Source organism: Pecten maximus, unplaced genomic scaffold (assembly GCF_902652985.1).
Source record: "Pecten maximus unplaced genomic scaffold, xPecMax1.1, whole genome shotgun sequence".
Classification (NCBI taxonomy): Eukaryota; Metazoa; Mollusca; class Bivalvia; order Pectinida; family Pectinidae; genus Pecten; species Pecten maximus.
Genome location: NW_022980370.1, coordinates 19,009 through 39,321, shown reverse-complemented (window position 1 = coordinate 39,321; position 20,313 = coordinate 19,009). Strand labels below are relative to the sequence as shown.

The window sequence follows — 20,313 nt, the reverse complement described above, 5'->3', positions numbered from 1 at the left end:
TCAAAATTGCCGATATATACAAAAATATATTCTGAGCATGCCTTGCTCAAGAATGGTAGCAATAATAAAATATATACACACACCCTTACTGAGCAGAACTAACTAACAATAATTACAGATATTAACTATATGTAGAGCAAAGGGCAAAACGTCTCTACCTATATCTGCTCACTACTGGAACAACACTAAATATCAACTATTAATACAAGGTAAATTATAAGAGAGAGCAAGTAATGTTACGGCTATGTCAGACCCCAGTACTCGATCCCCGACTACTCCCACCAGACTACTACGCCGGTACGCCTGTCCGCTCAAAGGGACATAACTCCTATAACACCGATCAGCACGCACACACACAACAGCTACAGTTGATTGTAGACTAAAGGTTACACAAAGTGCACCCCGAGTGCACTCCGTTTGGACTCCAGGTAAACTTGGAGTGTACTCGGAGTGCACTCCAAGTTTACCTGGAGTCCTATCAGGCCCCGATCCTACCTGGGTCCATATGTATCACATGTACCTGTAACCAAGTACATATATACATAATGTTTATAGATGGATGTATACTCTTATACATTTAGACTCCTTAAACATGTAACAATAAGATATGTGTTACTGTTTTATCTTTGTATATATCATCTTATTTTGTTGGTTCATTTTTCGTTGGTTAACTAACAGCATCTTATATAATTGATTTTTTCTATAAGTTAGCCCTATATAAAATGAATAGATCTGGCACTTCGTTGAAAAATGTATGATAGAATTCCTTTGATTTGAAGAGTTTTAACAAGCCACGTCAATTAGAAGAAAATTGGCAATAAACAAAAATGTATTTGGCAAGTTGTTTGTGGTCTCTCAAAATATAGAGTTTGATTGTGTACCGGACATAACTTATACTCCAAGTACTAAGTACTGTTTTTAATATATTTCAAATACATACAACAAAAAAGAAAGTTGTTTTTTTTAATCACCTTGATAGCACATTCCGGATCTAATGTCTAATTTTGATTTACAATTTAACATCAGACTTACATTTCATTTTTTTTTGTTATGCCTGCCTCATTAAATCCAGGTCATACATGGAGATTTTTAACAGTTATATCAGATACATCCTCCTCCCCCCCCCCCCCCCCCCCCCCCCCCCCCCCCAACTTCTAGGTCAATATTTACCTGTATATCAAGCGTGATTACAGGTGTGTTGAGAAAAGACAGACTTACACTGACCCCAATAATAACCCCTTCCTCCAAGTTTACCTCATAAGGTGTGAAGATCTGGACAGGTGTACACACGGTCATCTAACTAGATAAAGACCCCCTTAATTGTTAGATGGAAACTGGTCATCACACCTTACCTTTACCTAGCCCGAGTTTCCTCTGGCCCTGACACTATGTCTGGTATGGTGTCAAGGCTAGAGGAAACTCAGGCTGACCTATACCAAGGTCATATAGAATATAGGTACATGCAGACTTGTGACGGTCGATATCTGACACTTTTGAAATTATATGATTGTCCATTCCTATTACAGTATTATAATATTAAAACAGTTATAAGTCATTAATAGAAAAAAAAATATTTGAAAAGTTTTTATTTCAAACTGGTGCTATTACTTTATGTCTTTGATGTTATAAAGGAAGCATGTATAGAGTATTAGAGGTCAATATGTAAATCAACATAGATTAATATAATTTTCATGTTTGAGTTAAGTAAATACTTATCAAACATTCCATACACCAATTGCAGCGGGCCTTATGCATTTTTTTAAGTTTGAACATTTAACTTTATGATTTTTTAACTGGCTTGAACAACCATTGTACATTCATGACCTGTATCTGTTACATACAATGTATGAGTGACACATATCATGATAGATATTGACTGAATGGGAATAGAAAACGATGTAGTTCCAACAGGTCAGTTTTACAGGTAAATGGTGAGGTACGGACAAAAGCCCCTCCGGACATTAGCCCCCCCCCCCCCCCCCCCCCCCCCCCCCCCGGACATTAGCCCCTAGGACAAAAGCCCCTTCACACTAATCAAAAAGTGGACAAAAGCCCCTTCATAAAAAAAAAGTGATATTTATTTTTTTTATTGATTTTTAAGTGCTACATATATATAAGTGACTTCAGTCATCAGTGGCTTCTGCAATGTAAACAACCGGTTCCAAAAAAAACCTACTTGAACTGTTACATAAACAATAAGCTGTTCCACAGGTGTTTGGTAGGTTTTTCATTGATGTTGTATTCTCCTGGAAAGAAATATATCATAAATGTCTTCATTGTTTCTTTGATTTTAATCATTCCTAAAATTAAAATTATTACAACACAGACCAACATGTTTGGTTAGATACTTATTATATTATAATTTGAGACACTGCAAAAAGGGATCAAATGTTTATTGCTTTTGTAGGCATTTCTTTGATTATCAATATTTGTAATATATTAGGTAAGAAATTATGTGTAATCAGTAACAATTTGTTCATCATTGAAAAAAATTAATTATGATGTTTAACCATAGACATATATTGCTACTCTGACATTGAATCAAGGACATTCATTTTCCACACAATTATTCTCCAAATTTCAGAGATAAAAAAAACAATGTATATATACAGTTTCTTTTTTTCAAAAGTACAGATTTATATAAAGTATACCAGCTAAATTTATAAAGAAGGGGCTTTTGTCCGGGGGGGCTAATGTCCAGGGGGGGGGGGGGGCTTTCGTCCGGAGGGGCTTTTGTCCTAGGGGCTAATGTCCGGGGGGGGGGGGGGGCTAATGTCCGGGGGGGGGGGGGGGGCTTTTGTCCTACGTAAATGGTACATAGGTTGCCGTGTCCTACGTTGTACCTCTACATACCGGACACCTGCATAAACCGGCCAATATGTTTGGTCCCAATGACTTACGGTTTAGACAGGTTACAATGTAATAAGAAACAGCTTATTTTTACTTTCTAATTTCAGTAAAGAATGACTTCATTTCAATAGAGTTTGTCTTCTTAAACCTGTTAACCAATTTGTTAATGGTTTTACAACTTATCTTGACATTTCCACCTTAATTACACTGGTATTTCGTTTATACATGTAATTTTGGTCTGATTATATAAATTAAGGCCTAGCTCTCAAATGGAGAGCTACAATCCTTTCCTTCAAGTCAGGAGATAATTTTACTGTTCTGTTAATTGGCCTGAGGTTATAACACTGTGACCCTGCTTTGCACAGCTTCGTCATTTGAAGCCATACAGTGACAGTATTGACACAGGTATTTCTGTGAACCCAGGACAGTACCTGTAGCTGGCTCCTAAAACTCACCTGGCACAGTATCAGGGATGTCAGGCCAGAGTCACTCATGCATAACCAATAATAATAACAATTAAACAGATACTGTTATTTATTATGGGTAGTCCAGAACTACATACTTGTGTGTACGTTATGTCAGAATATTAATTTAACTAGGTAATGCTCGTAAATATGTACAGTTGTAAATGCATATTTTTCTAATGATACATGTAAATATATAACCTATATAAACTAAAATGATTGTTTATTTTATAATTATTGCCTGAATTGAGTACATATATGTAGAGAATGTCTTATATAAATAACGCATAATTCATTAAATACTGTAAACTTTCAATATTTTGAATACTCAATAACACAATATAGATATATTTTCTGAACTTCCTTTACAGTCATGATATATGTACAGTAATAAATATTTTAATTGAAATAATTTTCAATTCCTTAATAAAATGAAATACAATTTACTTACATCTTAATGAAATATGAAATAATAAGCAATTAACTTTCATAGAAATCTGATTATAGCATAAATTGTATAACTGTCTTTTATGGATCTTAATAAATATAAATTTAACATGTAGGCATTATTACCATGTATTTACAATAAAAGAAATATCCCTAGCAGACTAAACAAATTTTAATAGTAATATTAACAGAACAAAAGTAATTTGTAAATATCTATTTATTTATATGTAAATTATATTAAAAGCATCAAAGTATTAATATATATATATATATATGATATAGTCTGATTATAGAACTGGGGTAGGCATGGTGTCTTATAGGACTCCAGGTAGACTCGGAGTCCACTTGGAGTGCACTCCAAGTTTACCTGGAGTCCAAACGGAGTGCACTCCAAGTCCAAATGGAGTGCACTCGGAGTGCACTTGGGTGTAACCTTTAGTCTACACTCAACTGTACAATGCACCGCTGCTCACAGTCACAGCCAGCCTCAGGTACCAGTGCTCAGAACACTCCAGAGCACGCGTTACAGCGTCTGCTCACTACAGCAGGGCCCGTATATTATTTACATTTGTACAAATAAACAAACAGCTGAATAGGTGAAAATATGCTTGTCACACAATCAGATGCAGTTGTCTTACCTGTATCTAGCCTAACGAGCCTGGTTATCTTGTTTGATTTAAACACACACATACACACTGATATATGTAACATTTTGACAATATTCATAATATAACAGGATGTACAGATATCTTGTAACATTTTGATTATTTTCGAAATCAAATGGACGTAAATATCGTACAGAGACACATATGTATCATGGACCATTTTGATAATTTCCTGAATAGAAACAGACATGTGTATCGTTAGCATGATGTACTTGTATTGTCCATGTTGGTAACTTTCTCTTTATAACGGGACGTATATATACAATAGTGGGTCACATTCTAATAATTCATTAAACAGAACAAGACAAACATATCGTACGACTATTTTTATGGAGGCGTTTTTACGCCTGCCATATTGCGATCACCTACGAGTTGTGACATCACAATCTCTCACTTTCGTTTTCGTTATATTTCCTTTTACAGTTCATTTTGCGGTTTCTTTCGGTTCATATATGATGTAGTTGTAGTACAGAGGACGTAAAACCTGTTAAATAGATAATATGTAGAAGGAGTGGAAGCAGTCACAATGTAATTTCGGTCAGATGAATAACTTGCACATAAATACATTGTTGTTTGATACTGACTGCGCATGTGTCATTTAAAACAATGATTTGATAGCTTTGTCAAAAACTGAAATACACGTATATTCCAAATATGAAAATAATAGGAACAAGTTACCCAGACGTTGTTATTTTTGTGAGTAAATGTGGCCACATCTTTATAGGTTGACGGATACGAGTTGGAAAGGATACCCGTCATCTGTTAAATTAGTCGTATTGGATTTAATCAATATTATAGCTTTGCTAGCTGTAAATATCATCGTGAATGTCTTAATGTATCGATGTTCATTGTACGTCAGTTTTCAGCCACAGTTAAATCAGAGACCTATATAATAAATATGTCTCTGGTTAAATCTAGATTTTCTATGAATTTCAATCAAGATTAAAAACTTGGACCCACGGACGGATAGAACATAAAAACATCAGAACACATATTAATTTGCTGATCTTCCTTGTTAATTGATAATAAACATGGTGCATTTTGCGAGTATAATATGATCGATGTCGCAAAATAGAACCATTATGTTTGTGAGTTGTATAATGTTCCCCATTTTAATAGTGAATCGTCTGATATGGATGTAAAATTACCCCCTTTTACAAATAATACCAAACTAACAATTTTATATCATATTCGAGGTTATATAAATAACTTGCTGCATTTACGAAAGCGCCAACTCTTATCAAAATTACATTTGGTCAGAACGGAATGTCTACCGGACATATACCCGACACCTGCACATGGCTAATTGGGCCACCCGTGGATAATGTCTTGACAGAACACGAGTGCTTGACAGGTAAGTAGAGTACCTGTCTAACCAACGCCTCCAGCCCTTATCAAACTGTTAGATCTGATTCGGGTACAGGTACGGGACCGGGCTTGGAGCAAACAAATACTCAAGATGCTTATTAATTAAACACACAGTAGACTCGATATCAGCACCTTACGTATCATTGATATTACGTTATACATATGTACATCGTTGGTCCAAAATAATACCAAAATATAAGATAATATTTAACACTGTTACTTTCGACAGATATTTTTAATTTGATTTTTGTTTGGAGGGTCGATGTATGACGTTGTGTCCTTGCCATGGATATCCACTACTTTAATTATCCACGGTACAGCCTGAATTTGTTACCGTTTGGATGTCCGTCGTCCATTTGTGAAGAGAAAATTTCACAAGAAGCAAAAATGCATGCACTATGTTATTGTTGAAAGAATCTGATGTTGCCACTGCCCTAGTTAGTTACAATACACAACCTCTGCTGGCCAAGATGACACTAATTACATGTCAATTATCTTGTTGATGAGAAGTTAGTTATATTTAGAAAATCGTCAAAAAAATGTTACACTATGTATACCTGCTGTTCAGAAAATTATCAATCTGCTACTGTACACGATATAAAAATGTGTGATTAAATGTGTATCTCGTTGTATTCAACAAAAATATTGTACGATACACAACTGTTTACGGACGTAAATTGAGTCTCTGATGTGTCCCATTATATTACCAAAGACTTATTTATGAAATCAATCAGATATACATGTACATGTGATATATATATGTCTGCGTATTTGGAAATTTATTAGAACGCTACCGGGTAAATATGTCAAAATATGTTAACGGATATAGGTATAAAGTATTATCAAAAGTGATAAATAGCCAGATTCGCTCAGGCCGTACACAAGTAAGAAAACTGCAGCAACTGGTTAGAAATTTGGTCCGATTTTCTGCAATCGTATTACAGCCATGGGATACCTGAAACAAGAAAATTGTAAAAGTATTATATTTATGTCAAAACAAATAATTTGTTCACTAAGATTAAGACTAATATTTTTCCAGTTCCGTCAATTAACCATTATAACACAGCGATGAATCCATAATGAATTAAAAGGACAACAGCGGCACTCACGGTAAGTAAGTACAGGTAGCTAAAAATACATATATCGAGGCTTTCCCGAACACGGATAATCGTCGTGCCACACCCAGCAGCTGGATCCACTTTTAGTTTTACACGCGCATGCGTACTCAACTGTTGTCAATTCTAACAGGGAATTACATCCGGCAGACGAAACGCAAACGAAAGGAGACGCAAAACGCAAACGCAAACGCAACTAAACTAAACTAAACTAAACGTTTTAAAACTATTTCAAGATGCAATGGTATAATGGGGTATACTATACCTTCATTTAGTAAATTAAATTGCTTCAGATATTTCTTTACACTTATTATCAAACCTTGAAACTCTAAATAGTTAGTTATTGTGACATATAGATCACAAAATTCCTTAAAAGACCAGAACAAATAATCTCTGTCATTTTTCAACAAATCATTAATTATCATAATCCCATTTTTAAACCACTTACGAAAAAAAACAACTTTATTCCCTACAGACACATTTCTGTTATACCATAAGGGTGTCTTAAGTAATGAGAAATTCTCCTTTTTGACCAGCTCTTCCTTTGTTCTTAATTGATACCAAGCTCTAAAAACATCCTTCCAAAACACATTTTTACAATTTCTTTGAATTTGACATACATACTCATTACCCGAGTTTGCCAAGATATGAGGATCTACTGTATAATATATATATATATATATATATACTGCATGTGAAAATATTGACCTGTATAGCTCCATATCACAACTAGCATTTTTATATTTTGTAATTATAGTAACTGATCACTAAAGTCTTGCTCTTATAATACCTTAACATATTTGACATCACACATTACAATTTATCTTATCACATCGTTTGTGAGACATCATTATTTCAAAACGGTGCAGTGGTCTTTGTCAGACATGATACATGATATTGTTTAAGGCCATGATAAAAAATGGAATATGCCATTGTATCATTAAAACAACTGCAGAATTAACAAAAAACATTTATGGCCAAACAAGTATTGGTCAGTTTATGATATGGTGTACACTTCCAATAGAAAGGTCATATAACAAAGAAGTAAACTACGGACACAAAAATACCTGGAAAACAATGTTCAATTGCTCCTATCTCCCGCTGGTCATTGTCTGTGATGAAATGCAGTGGTTTCCATTGGGGATTCCATACAGCAATGATGGAAATAGTCTCCTGAATGTTATATCTGGATTCCCTTCCTACTAAAAATGACCCCACTATTGTGTAGCCACAGTTAGTGTTTACACACAGGAAAAATAATGGCAGGTCATGATACACAGTTGTGTTATATGTCGCATCCAGAAGACATTTTTCCTGTCCATACTTGTGCAATAGTGACTGCTGTCTGGTGTATGAACAAGAACGAGTTTGGGTCCGATTCATTGGAAGACCTGGAAAAGGCAAATCCTTAATAATAGTGCATATTTCATCTTACCGAAACAAAAGTTCCCCCATCAGTGGTACAATATACATCTGTACCTTGCTTTCGTTTCAATACATAAATTCTTTATGATGTAATCTTATGTTGTATCACAATACATTACATAGATTATTTTTACAAGGTAAAGTTAAATCAAATGATATGTTAGCATTTTGTCATACAGAAACCAAGGTATATATACATATTGCTCATAAATGGCTAACATCAAATAAGATCGTTACGCAAGAAGGGTGATACTGTACTATATGTAAAACATAACTTCATCTCTTAGTAATGCACGAAGTTTGAACAGTTGTGTATTTTTTGTTTTAATTCTTCCCAATCGTAAGTTTCAGCATGAAATAGTACAAGTGCTATAACTCCATTCAATATTGACAGCTATAATAAAATTAGCATCAGTTTCTGTAATTTCTACATGCTCAACAAGCATCATTACGAGAGGCTCGTGGGAGCATGCTTTGCTCACAGTGATATCGGATTAGTTTTAACTACATTGTATATGTTGTAATTTACATTATTTCCTCTGTTGAGCTCCACCCATGAACACATTACAGTAGTATCCCATATATTAATTGTGGACATTCTGAAACTATTCATACTGTTATTTACCAATGTTAAATAATATCCAATACCTGAGTTGTGTTTAAAATAAAATTTGAACAAATGTCCAATAAACAGACGCCAGACGCCACGCAAATGCATAAGCTGCGCATTTAGTCCAGGTTAGTTAACAAATAGAATGAAATTTAACTGAGTTATGCTCTGGCAGTGTACACCATGGATAGAAAGACGCTACCCATAATACAGTACACCTAGTCAAATTTCTTTATGGGCATATCTATTAAGCATTAATCGTTAAATTCTAAATTTATCAACAATTGATGTCATATGAAACCGTTAACTTACACCGGTCGATAGAAAAACTTATCTGTCGTTTGTAAACTCTTCCATTTCCCCACAGACATCCTTAAGTCTTCATGGTCATTACTTGAGAATCTGTATGATATAACAAAGAAATGTCAATCAGAATCAACTAATAAATGCAAAGATAGACCCATTCTCCATATCCAGTTCAACAATTACTCTTTTTTTTTCAATTATTAAGTTGAGCATGCCTACATTTTCCCTTTTAAAACTACAGGTTTGTAAAGAGTATACAACTTATAATAACTCTTGGATATCACGGATGCCAGCTACCTATCAATATATCACCTAGACTTAAACAGAGCTGAGAATCATGCTTCATTCATTACTTCACATGTACTTCATCCATTGGTAATAATGTTGGAGTTATTTGTTTACATTTAATTATGTCATTGCAATACGGTAACACATTCAGAAAAACAATCTAAACAAGAGGCCTCTCCTCATTTCAGCCACATTTCTAACACCTTCGTCTACAAATGTCCAAATCTTCATTGTCACCTCTCTATCCATCGGTATGGTATAACCTGCTAACTGAAAAGAAAGGAATAATGAATTAAGTACTTTGATTGATTGACGAGCATTTATGCACTTGCTTATGTTTTAACTGAGCCTATGAAAAAAACAGCATGTTGTTAGCCAGGAATATTGCATTTTGCACTGAACAGTAATTACACTCACATTACATATTTATAACATATGGGTTCCTTTCAACCAAGGAAGTTTCAGAACAATTATTTAATTGCAACAGCTTCAACTATTTATGTGGTTTTAATTATCACAGCACTTTCACATACTCAAACACTCCAGATATTTACATAACACTATGTCTTTCAAAAGTCAAACAAATGATAAAATATATCATAAAATAGTTTTGCAATCAAGAAATTTAAATCACATACACATGTATATACATGTATATACATGTATATCAACTTATTCTGAGAATTACTCTTACTGTTTAACATATCAAAATCATCCTTTATATGTTCATATATGAATTACCACAAAACTATAAAGAAACTGCATATATTCACATTTCCAATGTTAAGAAACATTAATAGACTAGGATTATAATAACTAAGACATTGCATACCAATAAATAGGTAATAACCACAGATAATAATTTGTGAGTCGCTTTGAGATGGCTATGTTGCTGTAATAATGAGGTATATAAAACTCCAAATTATTATTAGATTATTTATGCATTTATGGAAATCATTTGTATCTTGGATAATAGATCCCTCACTTGAGCCTTCCTGAAACCAGAGACATATATACAGAGAGATTGGCAGCTCTCTATTTGCCCTTGTGTTTACATAGTGGCCCCTGACCTTCCCACAATCCTTTGCGGTCGCTCGGTTCAGTCTTCACATATTGGAAAAAACTTGAAAACCAGACACATAATTATCGATAATTTCTATTTGAAATCATCACCAGGATCCAATTATGTGCTTTAATTTTATTAATATCAAAGTGCAGAAGTGTCATCAATATGAAATATATCATAATTTGCTGTCCAAGTGTTTGTATTTTGAGTATGAAAGTCAAGCACAACGCAGGAAAGATCGGCGGGAATCTCCAATTTTCGAAAAGTCCCTATGGGGTTTTCGAGAATACGGATAAATGGCAACAATGTGCATGATAATCAAGACCACATTCCATAAGTATGATAGTTTTTGGTTAATGTGGTAACTTTTGTAGTGGCCTAGATAAAACAATGTGCTTTTTGTGTGCGTTTAAAATTGACGATGTTTTGGTCTGACGTAATGGCGGCTATTTACAAACTTGGACATGTCGAATAGGACCCAATGGATTTTAGAAAATACGGATAAATGGCAACAATGTGCATGATCAATAAGACTATATCCCATAAGTATGATAGTTTTTGGTTAATGTGGTAACTTTTGTAGTGGCCTAAATAAAACGATGTGCTTTTTGTGTGCGTTTAAAATTGACGATGTTTTGGTCTGACGTAATGGCGGCTTAATTACAAACTTGGACATGTCGAATAGGACCCAATGGATTTTCGAAAATACGGATAAATGACAACAATATGCATGATCAATAAGACTATATCCCATAAGTTTGATAGTTTTTGGTTAATGTGGTAACTTTTGTAGTGGCCAAAATAAAACGATGTGCTTTCTGTGTGTATTTAAAATGACGATGTTTTGGTCTGACATAATGGCGGATTAACCAGAACATGTCGAATAAGTTCCAATACTACGATACACACATGCGCATAGCCCGATTTACCTGCGCTCGCGTGTGTTTGATAGGAGACAGGACGCTCTCGATAAGGGATATGCTTGAGTGGTCACGAATAAAGGGAGCCACTATGTGTACGGGGAAATAGCGATGTTACTAATCTCTCTGTATATATGTCTCTGCTGAAACTTTATTGAGGTTGGCTATTTCATAAAAATTATAGTTTGTAGCAAACAAGCATGTTTTTGCACTAACTGGCAGAATTTTATTACCAATAGTTCGATAACAATAAACCACGCCCCGTGACCCTTATATGGTAAGCGTCACATCCGGGGTCATAGAGCAAAGGTCATCTCTCATTGGTCAATTCTAATTAGGCATCCCAGCATTGAGAAAAAATTTTCGGACGGTCGCCATTTTAATTTGGAAGAATCTAAATCTTGTCAGCGAATTTCACAAATCTACTGCTTACAGACTTGCTTTTTTATTGTGTATGGTGATAACTGCAGTTCTGTGCTCAATTCGAGGTATTACGAGACGTTTTTAGTGAAAGGTTTTGTACCTTGGAAGCTTCCCAGGCGTTGGAATCAACGATCCAGAAACAAAACAATCATGGCGGCCTATATGTTTTGAAACAAACTTCGATCGGAGGACAATCGGAATATCAATCATACCAGGAGAGTACTTGTTTTTTCCAATATATCTACCGTTATTGTAAGTAACGCAATTCTATTACGACAATGTCACGCAAGACTGTTTTAGTGTGGGGGCATAGTCTCGTTCGACGACTGGGTCAGTTCTGTGATGACCAACCAGACCATAACAATTTAGGTTTTCGTTCAGACTCGCACTCTATTCAGCTTGTTGGTTACTCGGGTGGCACCATTGACAGGCTTCGTCGCCATTTAGATGACGTTTATTTTTATCGCCCAGATGTGATTTGCCTTCAGATAGCTGGGAATGACATTAGTGGTCCGGAGCAGACCCCTGACGTTGTTATGAAAAATCTGACTCTGCTGTTAGAACAATTGTTTGCTGCCCCTTTTGTGCGTTATGTAGTTGTGTTGGGTCTCTTTTCTCGACAGAGAACTCGTGCCCACAAAGGTGATGTCGACGTGACTACGTATAATCAGCGTGTGAGAGAAATGAATGACAGACTCCATGCTACCCTTTCGGGCAGCGTGTTTTGCAAATTTTGGCGTCATGATCGCATGAAAGACTTGTCCAAGTTGTATGACAGTGACGGTGTTCATTTCCGACGTCAACAGCCTTATTTTAAATCGTTACGAGGTGCTGTTTTATTTGGACTGAAAGGATGTGACAGTGCCCCGCAATGCTAATTTTAGCTATGAATTGTCGGGACGTTTTAATAGAGTTACTCCCCTTATCACATCAACTGACATTATAGACCATGGCATACCATTGACCTATATTTCCAAAGTTAACTGTTAATTGTTGTTTTTAATAATTAATTAAATTATATATCATATAACAGGGTTTATGTATTGTAATTCTCATGTATATACTATTTCCTGTTAAAAGTCATTCATACAGTGTAATAATATTGAAGTTGATAGCATGTTTATTATTAAAAAAAAAAATTAAAAAAAAAAAAAATGGTTGTGATAGCACCATTTGGCTTCAGTAAAACTCTTAAACATGTATTAAGCATTGTACAGCAGCGTGGGTTCACATTGGTGTTTACTTTGTATTCACTATTGCCAATGCTACCTACTTGTAGGCAGTCGGTATAAATGATGTGTTCTCCCTGTCTGTCAGGCTGTTCAAATTTGACATGTAGTTGTGTCATAGTTGTTTTGACATGTATTTGTGTCGTTATGGTTTTGACATGTATTTGTGTCAAGGTAATTATATAATGATGACATGTATTTGTGTCAAAGTTTTGTGACATGTATTGGTGTCTTGTGTTTTAGTATGTTATCGTGGTGACAATACCAATGTCAATGTCATAAGATCAATTTTATTGATTAATAGTAACCAAATTACATATCAATTCTACATTTGTCCCTCACACTGTCACTTCAGAAATCACAAAGCATGCCTCCAAAAAGAAAGGCGGCACGAAATCATGCCACAATACCTTCCCGGCCTCGGTTGGCAGCAACAACCAATGATGATGATTTGACTGCTCCTGATGGGCCACAGCCAGTCAATCTACAACAGGGCAGACTCATACCGGAAGCTGAGGTAGAACAGCTGATACAGAGGGCCGTACAGCAAGGGGTTGAAGCTGCTTGTAGGCAGATTTTCCCCCAAATAGCAAACAACACAACTGCTACACCAGCCGTTGAACAGCAAGGGCCAGCAGCAACTGCAACCGGTCAGGCCTCTGGCTCAATGCCACAAATGGACGAAGCCGTTGGTGAGGATACAGTGTTACGGACTGCCATAGATGTGGCAGCTACTGTGTCACAGGTCGCCCCAGCTAATGACAGTGATTCTGTGCCATTCAGGTCTACAGCAATCCCACTGCCAGCACTAGTAGCTCAACCTATTAAGGACAAAATTTGGGCTGGTGAATTCATTGAAATCTCAATGATTGACAAGAAAGATCACGAGAGCTTTGAACAAGTAATAAAGTACATTGCTGGGGCTCCTGTGGTGCAGTGGGTGCCCAAACATAGGACAAAGACACTGTCCTTGGATCAATGGACCAATAATTTCCACATATATGCAACCATATACTGTGAAAAGAAACCAGAGAAATTTGCCAGTCTCCTTAAATACATGTCAATTATTAGAAAATTAGCAAGTAAGGGTGCAGATTGGCAGTTTTATGACTGCTCCTTTAGAAGGTTACAGGCCACAAATGGGGATCAGGGCTGGGAAAGAGTCGAATGGGAGCTATGGCACGAAGCCATTATACGCAAAGTAGGACAAAGTTCGACCTCAGCAAAGCATTTATCTGTTCCACACCCCAAGGGTTTTTGTTTTAAATTTTTAGAAGGAAAACCGTGTCCGGGTCCAGAAGGGGGATGTCAACATTTTCATAGGTGTACCACATGTCAGGGTAATCACCACCCAGGTACCTGCCATGGCTCTTCCCAAGCCCCACGTTCACATTTTGGTGTGACACCAAATTTTCGTCCCCAACGATTCAATTTTCAAGCCCCATCAGGTCGTTATCAACCATACTCACCAAGAACACGTGGTAACTTCAGAAGAGGTCACCCCTATCATCGCCGATAGACTAGCAGTTATGATAGAAGGCTATGATTATGAGAAAAAGCAATATCTTGTTCAGGGATTTAAGGAAGGGTTTCGCATTCATTATGATGGGGGAGAATTTAAGCCCACTTGTCAGAACCTAAAATCCGCAAAAGAGTTTCCTCACATTATCAAAGACAAATTACAAAAAGAACTTAAGGCTGGGCGTATAGCAGGACCATTTATTACCCCACCATACAATGATTATCATACTAGTCCCATAGGCGTTGTCCCTAAGAAAGAACCTGGTAAATTTCGCATGATCCATCACCTTAGTCACCCAAAAGGCCTTTCAATCAATGATGGAATCAGCCCAGAATCATCAACTGTCCAATATGCCACCATAGCTGATGCTATAGGAAAAATTAAACAGTTGGGACAGGGATGTTTTTTAGCTAAGACGGATATCGAGTCAGCTTTTAGAATAGTACCCATCCACCCAGATGACAGAAAGATGTTGGGTTTACAATGGGAAGGAAAATTATATTTTGACAAGTGCTTACCTATGGGTTTATCTGAAAGCTGCAAAATATTTGAAGAGCTTAGTACAGCCCTTGAATGGGTCGTTGCATCCAAATTCAGGTCCCCTGGTGTGGTTCATGTTCTAGACGATTTTCTTTTCATTGCCAGAACTAAATCAGAATGTGAAGCTATACTTAATTCTTTTCAAGATATGTGTTCATTCATAGGTATTCCATTAGCTCCCGAAAAAACCTTTGGGCCAGCCCAGGTCTTACCATTCCTAGGCATTACTTTGGACTCTGTCAACATGGAAGCTAGGCTCCCTAAAGATAAATTAGTTAAATGCAGTGAACTAATCACTCGCTTTAAAACACGCAAAAAGGTCACATTGAAAGAATTACAGTCCCTCATAGGAACATTACAATTTGCTACAACTGTAGTGTTGCCAGGTCGTGCGTTCTTGCGCCGCCTTATTGATTTAACCATTGGAGTTCACAAGTCCTTTCATCTTCTTCGACTTACAATGGCAGCTAAGGCTGACCTCATTATGTGGGAGGAGTTTTTACAGGGTTTTAATGGTTCTCAGTTTTTCTTAGACGAAAGATGGTTGTTTAGTAACAACATCAATTTTTTCACAGACTCGTCCTTCATAGGTTTTGGGGGTCTATACCAAAACCAGTGGTTCTGTGGAACTTGGGTCCCTAAAGTAAAGGAAAAACGGGTTAATATAGCTATTTTAGAACTCTATCCCATTGTGTTGGCTATTCTTGCTTGGGGTGATCAACTCAAAAATAAATGCATTTGGTTTTTTACTGACAACCAGGCTTTGGTTCCGGTCATTAATAAACAATCTGCTCGAGACCCATTTATTATGCGGCTTATTCGCAAGTTAGTTTTGTCCTGCCTTCAGTACAATATTCTGTTTAAATGCGTACATGTTAGAGGTCATGACAACTTGCTAGCCGACGCCTTGTCTCGTTTACAGGTAGAGAAGTTCAAAAAATTGTGTCCATCAGCCTCCCCAGAGCCAACTCCAGTGCAGGCACTATTGGATCAGGAACTTTACCTGCTACATTAACCAAATTAATGACCGCTTGTCTGGCGCCATCTACAGAACGAGCTTATAACAAAATTTTGTCGGACTTAAACAGTTTTTGTCTATCAACACTAAACACCCAGGCTCGCCTTCCACTCACGTATGCAACAGTTGCACTGTATGTAGCTAATTGTCATGAAAAGGGTCTATCACCATCAACAATTACTTCACATTTGTCCGCAATAGCTTATATTCACAATATATCCGGTCATTCAGATCCCACAAAGTCGTTTCTGGTTAAGAAACTCCTAAAAGGTGCATCTAAAACTACACCAACATACGACACGCGTCTTCCCATCACTGAACCAATCCTTAATCAGTTAGTATCTTCAATATCTTTTTTATGTCCCAACAGCTATGATCAGCATTTGTATCGCTCTATTTTTACACTAGCCTTTTATGGCTTAGCTCGCATAGGCGAACTAGTTTACACCACACCTTTGGCTGTCAAAAATGTTCTCAGAATTTCTGACATTAATATCGCATACCACAAAGGAAATCCATCCAGTATAGAAATTAATTTCTCTAACTTTAAACACAATTGTGACAATCAGATTCATAGTGTCAGAGTGTCCAGTCTTGAGGGAAGTTGTGGAATATGCCCAGTTAATGCTTTGATAGAGTATTTAGCTGTCCGGGGGTCTAGCCCTGGGTCTCTGTACATCCACAAAGACAAACAACCTGTTGTACGTCATACCTTTGACTCAACAGTCCGTCGCTGTCTCAGATTTTGTGAGCTGGATAGTTCCCTGTATAAAGGACACTCTTTCAGAATAGGTGGGGCTACTCTAGCAGCAGAGAGAGGCATGACCGATGCTCAAATTAGGCTGTTGGGAAGGTGGAAATCAGATGCTTTTAAAAGATATATTCGATCTGTTCCCTTATACAGTCCTCGTTAATGGCAACTTCCTATGAATACAGTTTACAATCACCTGACTCTTGGGACATAGCAGGTGTTGGAATAAAACTAATGAAACTTGTGTTAGATCTTTAGTATATACATGTATTACAGACTGCAGGCGCGTGGGTCCCTGTGGTATTCTAAGACAGGTCAATTCCTTATATACATGTATATACATTTATATATATGTTAAGGCAATGAAATTGATAGGTGTAGGCGCGTGGGTCCCTACACGTAGTTAATTTAGAATGACATGTAAGTTTTGAGTCATCAAATTTTCCTAGTACACTTGTGTGTTAGAACTGTAACTCGTTTATTTTTGTAGGTTTGATCGCTTTTGCTTAGACACTACTTGATAAATACCAGTTTGGTAACATAGGCGCGTGGGTCCCTATGTCTATCTGAAAGGTATATGATTGTGTATTCTATCTTACATTATATCAGGCGGTGTTTAATTTAAGTCTACCAAACTATATAAAGTCTTAATCCAGTTTAGTCACAGGCGCGTGGGTCCCTGTGCCAATAATTAAGCGGGACAATTTTAATGCCAAACATATTATTTTGTTTATTTTGTTACTAGTTTTATACTTTGAAAATGTTTTGAAACAATATCATGTTTAATCCTGTTCAGTCACAGGCGCGTGGGTCCCTGTGTCAAAATAAATCTGGACAATTTTTCTGGTCAAACAACATGATTTTATTTATTTTGTTTTATTATTGAAAATGTCATTATAGACATGTTACTCTCCATGCTGTTTCGGGTGGCGGATGACAATATATATCTTTTATATATTGTCATTTTGGCGGACTTATCTATCTTCCGCTCACCTTTGCTGTATAAGGTGTTATTCATACAAAGAATTCAAAGAAATACTATTAATAATCAAAATCTTTTCAATTATCATTATCAACATAAAAGAATGAAAAATTAAATAAAATAATTGCGGCCACTCCTAAAAAAGTGAGCCAATTTATCGCCACACATTTGTCTTTCTGGTTTTTTATTTGGTACACGTGTTTAGAAGACCATGCAGCAAACAGAGCTCTACAACATGGAGGTAACATGTCAAATAACAAATCGATTTGTAAAAGGGAGGGGGATAAGCAGTTGTCATAAATTTGAAGAGAGTTTTATTACAGTGGAGGCAAAAATTATAGTTTGTAGCAAACAAACATGTTTTTGCACTAACTGGCAGAATTTTATTACCAATAGTTCGATAACAATAAACCACGCCCCGTGACCCTTATATGGTAAGCGTCACATCCGGGGTCATAGAGCAAAGGTCATCTCTCATTGGTCAATTCTAATTAGGCATCCCAGCATTGAGAAAAATTTTTCGGACGGTCGCCATTTTAATTTGGAAGAATCTAAATCTTGTCAGCGAATTTCACAAATCTACTGCTTACCCTCCCATCCCTCCCATATTTTATTGCATGTACATGATAGATTTACCTGTTTAATGTTTGGTATGTGAGCAATGTTTTGTACGTGAGAAATGTTTTGTATGCGAGAAATGTTTTGTATGCGAGATATTTTGCCATTATGTTATGGTGCTTTGTAGAGTTAACTAATGTTGTAATTTTGTAAAGCGGACTTATCTATCTTCCGCTCACCTTTGCTGTATAAGGTGTTATTCATACAAAGAATTCAAAGAAATACTATTAATAATCAAAATCTTTTCAATTATCATTATCAACATAAAAGAATGAAAAATTAAATAAAATAATTGCGGCCACTCCTAAAAAAGTGAGCCAATTTATCGCCACACATTTGTCTTGCTGGTTTTTTATTTGGTACACGTGTTTAGAAGGAGACCATGCAGCAAACAGAGCTCTACAACATGGAGGTAACATGTCAAATAACAAATCGATTTGTAAAAGGGAGGGGGATAAGCAGTTGTCATAAATTTGAAGAGAGTTTTATTACAGTGGAGGCAAAAAATTGTTATTGTCACTGACAAATTAATAATCTTCAAGAAAATGTGAAGTTTGAAGCTTATGATGAGCTGATAATAATTCAGCAAGTCATTTTAATGTGTGTTTATAGTTTCTTATGGATGGCAAATATCTTTTTTTTTTCTCGGCTTTCATGTATTCACTAATTTTTGGTGCTGAACCATGAGGTTTTCTAAACCAAAACCTGTATTAAAAATTAAGATTGCTTTTCAGGTTCAAGGTCATTGTTACTATCAGAGACATATATACAGAGGTCACTCGGTTCAGTCTTCACTAGACGCCATATTGGAGAAAACTTGAAAACCAGACACATAATTATCGATAATTTCTATTTGAAATCATCACCAAGATCCAATTATGTGCTTTAATTTTATTAATATCAAAGTGCAGAAGTGTCATCAATATGAAATATATCACAATTTGCTGTCCAAGTGTTTGTATTTTGAGTATGAAAGTCAAGCACAACGCAGGAAAGATCGGCGGGAATCTCCAATTTTCGAAAAGTCCCTATGGGGTTTTCGAGAATACGGATAAATGACAACAATGTGCATGATAATCAAGACCACATTCCATAAGTATGATAGTTTTTGGTTAATGTGGTAACTTTTGTAGTGGCCAAAATAAAACGATGTGCTTTTTGTGTGCGTTTAAAATTGACGATGTTTTGGTCTGACGTAATGGCGGCTTAATTACAAACTTGGACATGTCGAATAGGACCCAATGGATTTTCGAAAATACGGATAAATGACAACAATATGCATGATCAATAAGACTATATCCCATAAGTTTGATAGTTTTTGGTTAATGTGGTAACTTTTGTAGTGGCCAAAATAAAACGATGTGCTTTTTGTGTGCGTTTAAAATTGACGATGTTTTGGTCTGACGTAATGGCGACTATTAACAAACTTGGACATGTCGAATAGGACCCAATGGATTTTAGAAAATACGGATAAATGGCAACAATGTGCATGATCAATAAGACTATATCCCATAAGTATGATAGTTTTTGGTTAATGTGGTAACTTTTGTAGTGGCCTAGACAAAACGATGTGCTTTTTGTGTTCGTTTAAAATTGACGATGTTTTGGTCTGACGGAATGGCGGCTTAGTTACAAACTTGGACATGTCGAATAGGACCCAATGGATTTTCGAAAATACGGATAAATGACAACAATATGCATGATCA

The 20,313-nt window shown here is 36.2% G+C and overlaps 2 protein-coding genes across 2 annotated transcripts; both read left to right on the top strand.

Moving 5' to 3' along the window:
• The first annotated feature begins 12,077 nt into the window (after positions 1-12,077).
• On the top strand, positions 12,078-18,940 carry LOC117319495. Its single transcript, XM_033874290.1, has 2 exons — positions 12,078-12,199; positions 13,532-18,940. The coding sequence occupies exon 2, from the start codon at positions 13,544-13,546 to the stop codon at positions 14,693-14,695; it is 1,152 nt and encodes a 383-aa protein (XP_033730181.1). The 5' UTR covers positions 12,078-12,199; positions 13,532-13,543; the 3' UTR covers positions 14,696-18,940.
• Positions 14,706-16,253, top strand: LOC117319492. The gene has a single exon (XM_033874284.1). It carries the CDS (start codon positions 14,706-14,708, stop codon positions 16,251-16,253), a length of 1,548 nt encoding a protein of 515 aa, XP_033730175.1.
• Positions 18,941-20,313: the final 1,373 nt, after the last annotated feature.

Excerpts from the sequence above, each read along its gene's own strand:
- LOC117319495 (XM_033874290.1), top strand. The coding sequence starts at position 13,544 with ATGCCTCCAAAAAGAAAGGCGGCACGAAATCATGCCACAATACCTTCC.
- LOC117319492 (XM_033874284.1), top strand. The coding sequence starts at position 14,706 with ATGATAGAAGGCTATGATTATGAGAAAAAGCAATATCTTGTTCAGGGA.